Source organism: Salvia hispanica, unplaced genomic scaffold (assembly GCF_023119035.1).
Source record: "Salvia hispanica cultivar TCC Black 2014 unplaced genomic scaffold, UniMelb_Shisp_WGS_1.0 HiC_scaffold_245, whole genome shotgun sequence".
In the NCBI taxonomy this organism is placed as follows: domain Eukaryota; kingdom Viridiplantae; phylum Streptophyta; class Magnoliopsida; order Lamiales; family Lamiaceae; genus Salvia; species Salvia hispanica.
In genome coordinates this window covers 1-10000 of record NW_025951965.1, presented here as the reverse complement: position 1 = coordinate 10000, position 10000 = coordinate 1, and the positions used below count along the sequence as shown (strand labels likewise).

The 10000-nt window shown below is 38.9% G+C and overlaps 3 protein-coding genes across 4 annotated transcripts; 1 reads left to right on the top strand and 2 right to left on the bottom strand.

The window, feature by feature from the left end:
* Window positions 1-560: 560 nt before the first annotated feature.
* On the bottom strand, window positions 561-2147 carry LOC125198772 (11S globulin seed storage protein Ana o 2.0101-like). The gene is made up of 3 exons (XM_048097049.1): window positions 1931-2147; window positions 1131-1851; window positions 561-868 (listed from the first exon to the last, which is right to left on the bottom strand). Exons 1-3 carry the CDS (start codon window positions 2124-2126, stop codon window positions 715-717), a joined length of 1071 nt encoding a protein of 356 aa, XP_047953006.1. The 5' UTR covers window positions 2127-2147; the 3' UTR covers window positions 561-714.
* An 887-nt stretch (window positions 2148-3034) lies between these two features.
* On the top strand, window positions 3035-5107 carry LOC125198771 (monofunctional riboflavin biosynthesis protein RIBA 3, chloroplastic-like). Of its 2 annotated transcripts, none has more exons than XM_048097047.1 (6): window positions 3035-3372; window positions 3456-3680; window positions 3762-4087; window positions 4171-4300; window positions 4383-4679; window positions 4770-5107. In XM_048097047.1, exons 1-6 carry the CDS (start codon window positions 3061-3063, stop codon window positions 5031-5033), a joined length of 1554 nt encoding a protein of 517 aa, XP_047953004.1. In that variant the 5' UTR covers window positions 3035-3060; the 3' UTR covers window positions 5034-5107. The 2 variants fall into 2 exon arrangements, with proteins under 2 accessions (XP_047953004.1, XP_047953005.1); XM_048097048.1 differs by having other exon boundaries at window positions 3250-3372; window positions 3472-3680.
* Window positions 5108-5359: 252 nt separating this feature from the next.
* Window positions 5360-7691, bottom strand: LOC125198773 (RING-H2 finger protein ATL16-like). The gene is made up of 2 exons (XM_048097050.1): window positions 7547-7691; window positions 5360-5964 (listed from the first exon to the last, which is right to left on the bottom strand). Exons 1-2 carry the CDS (start codon window positions 7689-7691, stop codon window positions 5360-5362), a joined length of 750 nt encoding a protein of 249 aa, XP_047953007.1.
* Window positions 7692-10000: the final 2309 nt, after the last annotated feature.

Below are 10000 nucleotides of genomic sequence, written 5' to 3'. Positions count from 1 at the left end.
ATTCCACTAACTCATTCCTATTCACATTTTATTATAAAACTAATACGAGTACTTTAAAAGTAGGATCCACATCCCACCAACTTTTTAAACTCATTTTCCATTACATTTCATAAAATTCGTGTCGGGTCAAAGTGTGTCAAAATTTAGGGGGCGGAGGTAGTATTTACTAAAAGGAAACAATATTAAGAAAACAATATTATTGCAATCGTGGAATTCTTTCATCGACGAATAAGAAACAATATTAAGAAACACAGCTGAAGAAGAAAAATAAAAAATTAATTCGCAAAATAATGGGTAAACAAGTTTGCAATAAACTTAAATTGAAGTTTGCGAAAGAAACCTAACAATAGTAGAATAAATAACTCCAAAATCCGTGCAAATTATATACTCATCGGTCAAAATTTGGGGGACGGAGGTAGTATTTACTATTAGGACAATATAAAGAAAACAATATTATTGCAATTGTGGAATTTTTTCCTCGACCAATAAGAAACAATATTAAGAAACACAGTTGAACAAGAAAAATAAAAATTAAATTCGCAAAATAACGGGTAAACAAGTTTGCAATAAACTTAAGTTGAAGTTTATGAAAGAAACCTAACAATAATAGAATAAATAACTCCAAAATCCGTGCAAATTGAAATGCTCATCAGCTCATCGCTAATTATTTATTAAGAACAAAAAATGATTGAAAAAAAAAAAGAAGACGTTGGATCAATTCGGTGGCGGGAAAAAGATCTCTTCCGCCTTCCTCTTTGAGCTAAACTTCTCCTCCACATCCGCCGGAACATTAAACGACGCCCTCAACACCTCCGGCGACAGAGCCTTCCATACCGAAGTCCTTCCCGCCAGATGCGTGAAAATAGGGCTACAAACCAACCAACCAATCAATCAATCCGGATTCAAAATCAACATTCACAGAGTTAATAATAATAATAATAATAATAATAATAATAATAATAATAATAATAATAATAATAATAATAATAATAATAATAATAATAATAATAATAATTGTGTGAGTTGATAGTTGATGTACGATGCCAAAAATTTTGAATAACCTTTAAATTCATATTCATTTGCATAAAAAAAAAATACTATAATAATAAAGGTAAAATGAGGTTACTAACTTTGGAGTGGTGATGATGGAGAACCAGTCCATGCCATCGGGATCAGAAATCTTGGAGACGACGAAAAACCTAGGAACGATAAAGAGGTTACCGGCCTTGATGGTGGTCTCGAGCACGCGCTTGCCGTCGACTCCGACGACCTGGACGCGGCCACTGCCCCTAACAATGTAGGTGACCTGCAGGGCCGAGTCGCAGGAGAAGCCAGGGGAGCACATGGCTCCCCCGTTGAGCATCACGAGGTCGGCTCCAAGGCCGACCTCCCCGACAAGGGGCAGGTTCTTGGTGTTGAGCACCACGACCTTGCCTCCGCCCTTGATGTCAACATCAAGGGGCGCCTCAATGCAGTTGAGCGCCATTCCGGAGTAGTGATCCTTCTTTGGTTCCGGCATCTTGGCGTCGGCGGGGAGCTTCACGATGCCCTTTCCCGACTGGCTGCCGACGAGGGTCTTGACGGTGGCCTCGTCGAGGTCCCAGGCACGGCCCACGAACTCGGTGGAGAAGCCGGTGAAGATGCCGTTGGGGCCGGTGAGGAACATGTCCGTGAAGCACCCGGCCTTGTGAGCGGTCTTGGTGTCGCCGAGGAAGAGGATGCCCAGCTCGGTATCCTCCTTGTTGTACCACCACGTCGTCACGCCGAAGGGGAGGGCGATGGCGTCGCCCTTCTTGATCGCTAGAACTTTCTCCTCCTTCTCCGGCAGGATGATCCCGGCCACTCCGCTGCCTGTGTTTTTAATTAATAGACATGTTTTATGCGACCTTTAAATTTATGTTCATTTATCAATTAAAAAAATGAATAATACCTTGAAGAACGTAGGCAACCTTGGCGGAATCGGAGTAGCGGGGCAGGGCGAAGCCGTTCTTCTCGAGGAAGAGCTTGGCGGCGCCGATGTTGCCCTCTTTGAGCATGGGGAGCTCACTGGGGCACCAAGAGTGGTAGGCGCCACCATCTCCGCCGTAGATCTTCTTGGCCAACTTGGGTGTCAAATCGATCTCCATTGTTTGTGATGTAAAGGTAGAAACACAAGTGATGATTTGGAATTAGTGATTGAATGAATATATATATAGGGGGATTTGAGCTTGTCAAACTACCGGTGTCAATGCATATCCATTAAATATAATTAGAGTACGCGTATTTTTAGATTTAATTGTAGAATAAGCCCAACCAATTATTTGTTTTCAACCAGCGATATAGATCAATCCTTATGGATGTTAAATAATTCAGATCGGTGGTGATTTGGTTATCTTGGATATTGTTTAATTTGTAAGATGATATATTATATGAGTTCAGAGTAAAATTAGATCACGTATGGCTATCTGTATATTTAATTCATGTGGATTGAGCTTTTTGCAATATTAAAAGTGAAGATTAAACGTAAATCACGTTGCTAAGATAAACTTATCGGATTTTTTTTGTGTCAAACTTACAAAAGTATTATATTTATTTATCTTTTGGATACTTATTTGGTGGTTTTAAAAGAACAAATATACTATCATCTTCAAACAAGAACAAAAGATATGGAGTACTAGTAATAGTATAATTTGCTTTTGTCATCCAACCGAGAAACTGCACTGGATAATTACAAGTTTGAGCCTTAATATCCCTGTTTTTATCTACATTTAATTTAATTTAAGTACTAGATTATCAATTAAATCAAATCCAAACTAAGTCCACTAACTCTGAAAACACATTTTGGATAATGGTTTAGTTAGTGTAATATTTTTGGTGTTCACACACGAATTTGTATACGTGACGAAACAGTGGTAGATTTGTTCTCAAGTTTGTCTGTTTGCCATTTCTCACGCATTCATGTGGCTCCAAGTCTCCGTACGTAATTGCAGTGGATAACACTAGACAATAATCAGAGGCCTCTAATTTTCTCACACATAATATATTCAACCAAAGTAACGAAACTGAATAAGCTGCAGCAACATGGATTGCATTGCTCTTCAGCAATCATCGTTTCCTCACATCTTCATCACCTCCAAATCCCCGCACTCAACTCACACTCACCTCGCACCGATCCCGCCTCATAAAACCGCGTGTAAGCTTGCAGCCCTTGGATCATCAGACACCTTCTCATCAAATGATGAATCTATCCCTCCTCCCTTCGGAACTTTGGAAGCCCAAATTACTCAAGAAACCATTGATTTCTTCGTGAGCGATGCAGAGGGCGATCCTGACTGTCCATCTCCAGGCTACTCTCCCATTGACCAAGCTCTTTCTGCATTGCGCCAACAAAAGGTTTGATTTTCCCATTTTGTGATGCAACTTCTGTGTCTGATCGATCTTGTGCTGATTATTTGGTGTGGGAATTTTGTTTCAAGTTTGTGCTTGTTGTAGATGATTATGATGGTGATGATCATGTTGAAGGAAACCTTGTCATGGCGGCCTCTCATGTGAGCTCTGAGGCGGTTGCTTTCATGGTGAGGAACGGCTCGGGTATAATCTCAGTCGGCATGAAGGAAGAGGACCTTGAGAGGCTAGACCTCCCTTTGATGTCCCCTCAAAATGAAGATAATTCCTCTGCTCCTTCCTTCACTGTCACTGTGGTATAATATATGTCAACTCTTTCTCATTTTTAATGATTTAATGAGATATTAAACACTTTTAGGAACATTTTGATTATATAGGATGCTAGAGTTGGAACATCTACTGGAGTGTCCGCTTCAGACAGGGCAAAAACAGTGCTTGCTCTGTCCTCTCCTGAGTCGAGGCCAGGGGATTTCAGAAGGCCGGGCCATGTATTCCCTCTCAAGTATAGGAAGGGTGGCGTTCTAAGTAGAGTTGGCCACACTGAAGCTTCTGTTGATTTGGTAACACTAGCTGGTTTGCAGCCAGTCTCAGTTCTATCGGCCGTAGTTGATTCAGAAGATGTTTCCATGGCCTCGATTGCCACTTTGAGAAAGTTGGCCTTGGATTATAACATTCCAATTGTTTCAATCACTGATCTCATAAGGTAATAATGTTTGCTCTCAATGTTGAGAAAAGTTAGATATCTAATGCTGCTTGTGACTTGATGATGAAATATTTGGATATCAGGTATAGGAGAAAGAGGGAAAAGCTTGTTGAAAGGACTGCAGTTTCGCGTTTGCCAACTAAATGGGGCTTGTTTGCGGTTCACAGTTATCGTTCGAAACTGGATGGGATAGAACATATAGCGCTTGTGAAGGTATAAAACAAGCATTCTCTATCAAGAGAAAGAGTGTTATATGTGAAAGTAAGTTCCAAGTTTTATGGTTTTGTTGATTCAGGGAGACATAGGGAATGGACAGGATGTTCTTGTGAGGGTTCATTCGGAGTGTTTGACAGGTGACATTTTTGGATCAAGACGATGCGACTGTGGCAATCAATTGGAACTGGCAATGCAGTTGATAGAGCAAGCCGGTAGAGGCGTTGTAGTGTATCTACGAGGGCACGAGGGGCGTGGGATAGGGCTTGGTCACAAGCTTCAGGCCTACAACTTGCAGGATCAAGGCCATGACACAGTTGAAGCAAACCTCGAGCTTGGTTTTGCAGCTGATGCGCGCGAATATGGGATAGGCGCCCAGGTCCATCCATCTTCTGACCTAATTTATTTGATCACTGTTCTAGGAAGGAAAAGCCTCACACTGAAAGTGTCTTTTTGTGTTCTTAATCAGATTCTACGAGACGTTGGAGTTCATACCATGCGCCTGATGACGAACAATCCGGCCAAATTTACTGGTCTCAAGGGCTACGGTCTGGCAGTTGTGGGGCGTGTTCCTGTGCTGACCCCCATCACAGAGGATAACATGCGGTATTTGGAGACGAAACGCGTGAAGATGGGTCATGTTTATGGATCTGATGTACAAGGGCCACTGTCTGACTTCATCAAATCAAATACTGATAAACAAGATCCAACAGAGGGAAACAACAAAAACTGATGATATCCTGCATGTGACCATGTATCCATTCACATTTTTGAGTATCCATTAATCAATATGCAAATTCTTTCTTACATTGTATGAAATGTGAAAACACTATTGGTTCAAATCTCATTACACACTTTCCAACTAAGACTATCCTACAAAAACCCCACCAGAATTAACCCTTTTGTAACTCTAACAAATGGCCTTAAGCTGTTACACGTTGTGAAGGGTCACGTCGCTCTTGGTAATGCTCTGAATCTGTCGATGGAAGTCCTCCCTATTCAGAGTCTCCTATAAAAACCACACTAGAATCAACCCTTTTGTAACTCTAACAAATGGCCTTAAGCTGTTACTCGTTGTGAAGGATCACGTTGCTCTTGGTAATGCTCTGATGTCTGTCGATGGAAGTCCTCCCTATTTAAAGCCTCGAGATAGATGTTGATGTTGATTGATGATTCACAAGGCGTATCGGGCTGGCATACATAAGATCTGCAGAGAGGGCAGCTGGAATGAGTCTGAAACCAAGTATCAATGCATGAGACATGAAACACATGAGAGCAAACAGGCAGATGCTTCACCCACTCCTCTTGTTCGAATTCACCCAAACAAACTGCACACGCTGAATTCCTAGGATTCGACTCTCCATCCTTCGACTTCTTGATCTGAGTAATGGGAAGGGAGTGCATGACATAGGAGTCTAGACCCCTGCTCTGGAGCTGGGAGGAGAAGTCCTCAAGATGCTGATTGAGGCGCCTTCGTTGCTCTGGATTTCGCGATAAACCTATTACACGAAATGTGGCACAGTTCCTTTCCAGTATCTTGTAGTAACTGAATAGCAGGAAGATGCTGCAAACAAGGCCAACTATGCCGATAACCTCAGGATCCCACTTTGAAGAATCGGCGCCCACGGGAGACTCTGTTGGGGATGGAGACATGCTATTGCTATCTAATCAACTAAGAAACCAGGTTCAAAAGGAACTTGTCTTTCAGATAATCACTCAACTGTCTTCTTTGTGAGTGTCAAAACTTGATATCAAAACAAAATGTAGGCTGTTAGCCGGTGATGATAACAAAGAAGAAACAATTTCTAAATGGAAATACCAAGAAAAGGCCTTAGACAACTAATCTATCACAGTTTTCTCATCTTCTGTGTTATCGGATTCCCCTGTTATCCAATTCCATGTAGTATTATAATAAAGACAGTAAAACATATGACATTACTATGCAACAAATCTTGCTTCTGATCTTTGAGCTACACACGATTTTTTTATGCATAAAAACAAAATACACCAATCTCCATGCTGCACACTGAAACTGAAATAAGTTACTACTTACATTATTTTGAATAAAAAATCAGTGTTACAAATACAAAGACTACATAAAGCAGCTAATGTAATACTTATTGCACATCCATAAGAGTTTTAGCATAATTTGAAGGAACTGTGTGCTGTGTTTAGCTAGCTATAGTTCAATTATTCTTTAAGCATGTTTAGTGTTTATAGAGAGAAAAACAAAACTGCATAAAAATTGATTGAAGAAGTGAAAGCGAGTTGTTTTGTGATTTATCCACCGAATAATAATGTTAGGAGCAATGCTTGTCTGTAGTGTGGTCATCTGCTAACATAGTTTGGTTTCTCCGTATTTAATCTTCCAATTTCTAACTTTAATACTAATGTGGCACTTTGTAGGACAACTACTAACAACTTGGTGAGACAAGATGTGAAAAAAATCTTCGGAAATAATGAAATACAAGTAGAAATTTTGAAGTTTTTTGTTTCACAAAACAATCACAAGTGCACAAGTATTAACATTATTAACATTTCATATTATTATTATTAACATTTCATATTATTATTATTATTATTATTATTATTATTATTATATTATTATTATTATTATTATTATTAGCAGCTAGGTTTGTTTTTAATATATTATTATAAGTTGTTCATTACAAATAAATACTAAAACATAGTATCACGAAAAAACACAAAACAAGAACATCAAGTGCAGATTTGTTTTTAATATATTATTATAAGTCGTTCATTTGTGTATTAATATGAAAAATAAAACAATTTTTTTGTATTAAAAAATTCATTTATTAATAAATGAATTTTTATGATTTTACATTAAATTAAAGATTTTTTATGACCTTTAATTTAAGATATATATTTAATATTTTCTCATTACTAAAATTTCATGGAGTAATATATACTCCCGCCACAAGTAAAATTCATGACCTTTTTGCTTTCATATTTTTTTCCATTACTCAAATTCGTGACCTTTTAACTTTAACAAAAAATAGAGTGTGCCAAAGAGGCTGCTCAAAAAACTTTTTAACACAAAAAAAGAGGCATCTTTTAAGAAAGAATCAAATTGAGGAGCACAAAGAAAACGTGAAGGCAGCAAACTTCATGAATCCAACTTGAGATCCAAAATTCCTATTTAAAGTCACATCTACCGAAGCAAAGGCAGCAATCAGCATCAACTACAAGGAAGAGGCAATGGCGAAAATAGGGATTACAACATACCTGATGCTGGTGATGTGCACAAGCATGATCTTCTCCACTGCCTCCGCGCTCCAGATTCGTCCAGCGACCGGGCCCTCAGCAGGCCCCGTCTCAGGGCTGCTGCAACATCATTAGGAACGCCGATCTGCCATGCGTCTGCCAGCATGTCAATAGCCAAGTTGAGAAGATAATCAGCATGCAAAAGGCAGCTTTTGTTTCTGCATCACTAGCTCGTGGAACCAAATGTGGAAGTAAGACATTATATTACTATCTTTTTTTAACATTCATTCAAGCTTTTCTAACTGTCTCTTCCATAAGAAATTGCAACTATTGATAGGCTGGAAGAAGAAGCGCTGCCCTTCGATATTTATAATAAAGGAGAGTTATTTGTTTTAGTTTTATGTAATAAGGGTTGTTCAAAATTCTATATATACTCAAATTTTGTCCTCAAACTAAAGATGTTTGAGCTTAATTTTGTGGCTCTTTTGGGTGGAGAAATTCCCATTATAGATCCTCTATAATCGGAATTTAGTTTATTTTGTATACAATTTTTAAATCATATATAGGGTTTGGGAGTATAATGGTGAAAGTAAATACTTATACCATCATTAATTCTGGGACAGTAAAAAGGGAAAAACTAAAGTTGAATATGTGATAAAATTACAATGTTGGCAATTAGGCCCAAAATCAGAAAAGTTCCAATGCACTAACTTATTGGGCCTACCTAATAAGTTTCGAATGGCAGTAGTCCTAATTTTTTACGTTGTCAAGGTTTATTTGGGCCGATATAATGTAATGGAAAAACAAAAATAGACATTTGCATGATCATAAGTTTTTACGCTTATGTGATCGTAATAGTTTTCTTTAGAGATAATTATATCATTTATATTAGACTCTTCGCGAACTTTTAGTCAATATAACCTTTGAAACTAATATATAAGATCTTTATTATTTAAATTTTTTCAATTATCTCATAATTAATAAAATTGTACTAACTGATATGATAAAATCAAATATAATATGACCACAAAACAATGTTATTTTTGACAAAATGATATAACTGTATTTTGAATGTTAATACCATGTGGTTTTGTTGTTATCTCCGTCACTTATAGAAGTGTTTCTTTTTTAAGTATGGTTTAAGAAAATTGTTTTAAATGAATTAAATAAATGGAAAATAAAGTAGAAAATAAAAGTAAAATTGATGAAGAGAGAATAAAGTAAGTGAAATTATAGTAAAAGAGAATGAAATGTACTAGTACTACTTTTTACCAAAAAAAAGGATATGACTCAACTAAACTTGGACAATCCAAAAGAGAATACAACTCGTCGGCTAAGACAGAGGGAGTCATATTTAATCTTGCTACATTAAAAAGGTGCTATACTTTTATGTTTCAGTTTCAATTCAAATCAGTGCAGAGTTAATTTAAATAACAATTGGTCTATATATTTTATGTGTTAACATATCTGGGTTCCACTTATTGGGATTTTTCACTAATTTGTAAAACAGAACTCAGGAGTATGAACCCTTTAGATTGAGTCAAAAATAAATACGAATATATTTTTTTATTAGAACATCAACAATAGTAATAGACTAGCTAGCAATAGTTTAGCCAAAAATTCATTCTGCCACATCATCATTCATATTCCATAACCTAGCAATAGGCTAATCCATCGTCCGCGGACGATGCGCAGAGGATACCCATCGTCCGTCGCATCGTCCGCCACTGTGGACGAGACGAACGATGCGACGCGGTTTAGTTTTTTTTTTTTAATTTTATTAAATTTTCAAAACATATATATTCCTCTTTCACTTCATTTTTCACACTTCATTTTTCTCACTTCACTCTCATCAAATTCACTACATTTTCAAGCAAAATGGATTCCGGAGATTATCCGAATAGTCCGATGTTCGGTGGTGCACGATGGCCGGGTACAGAACCCGACGAATACCGGTCATTCGACACCAACGCCGAGTACGATCCCGACTTTTCCACCGACTCATACGGGTTGTCCGACATGGAACCGTCTCCACACCGCCCCTCCGCCGCCGCTGCACCTCGCGGCCGGCCCGCCGCCGCCACCACTTCTAGGTCCGCCTCCAAGAAGAAGCGGACCAAGGCACGAGCCCAGAAGTTGCCTACAACGGAGGTATGTGAAGAGTTCGCCCCGGGAAGGACGAACTACTCCGACCCCGAATCCATCGTCTTGACGAGATGTTGGATTGATGTTTCGGAGGATCCAGTATACGCCAACAACCAGAGGGTGACTGCGTATTGGGAGCGCATCGCCGAGAAATACAACGCGGCCAAGCCGGCGAACGCGTACAAGCGCCACAGGGAGCAGCTCCGCAAGCACTGGGATCAAATAAAAAAGCAGGTAAATTTGTTCGCGGCGGAGTACGAGAAGTGCGAGAGGGAGCAGGGCAGTGGCGAGAGTCTCGCGGATGTGCGAGACAAAGCGATGCAGTCGTAC

What these genes read in the sequence shown, in the direction of transcription:
- LOC125198772 (XM_048097049.1), bottom strand. Translation starts at nt 2,126, where the DNA reads ATGGAGATCGATTTGACACCCAAGTTGGCCAAGAAGATCTACGGCGGA. An exon ending in GGTTGCCTACGTTCTTCAAG is followed by an intron (nt 1,852 to 1,930) that starts GTATTATTCATT and finishes TTAAAAACACAG; the next exon opens with GCAGCGGAGTGGCCGGGATC. An exon ending in TCCATCATCACCACTCCAAA is followed by an intron (nt 869 to 1,130) that starts GTTAGTAACCTC and finishes GTTGGTTTGTAG; the next exon opens with CCCTATTTTCACGCATCTGG.
- LOC125198771 (XM_048097047.1), top strand. Translation starts at nt 3,061, where the DNA reads ATGGATTGCATTGCTCTTCAGCAATCATCGTTTCCTCACATCTTCATC. An exon ending in CTGCATTGCGCCAACAAAAG is followed by an intron (nt 3,373 to 3,455) that starts GTTTGATTTTCC and finishes TTTTGTTTCAAG; the next exon opens with TTTGTGCTTGTTGTAGATGA. An exon ending in CTTCCTTCACTGTCACTGTG is followed by an intron (nt 3,681 to 3,761) that starts GTATAATATATG and finishes TTGATTATATAG; the next exon opens with GATGCTAGAGTTGGAACATC.
- LOC125198773 (XM_048097050.1), bottom strand. Translation starts at nt 7,691, where the DNA reads ATGCTGGCAGACGCATGGCAGATCGGCGTTCCTAATGATGTTGCAGCA. An exon ending in GTGCACATCACCAGCATCAG is followed by an intron (nt 5,965 to 7,546) that starts GTATGTTGTAAT and finishes TTAGTTGATTAG; the next exon opens with ATAGCAATAGCATGTCTCCA.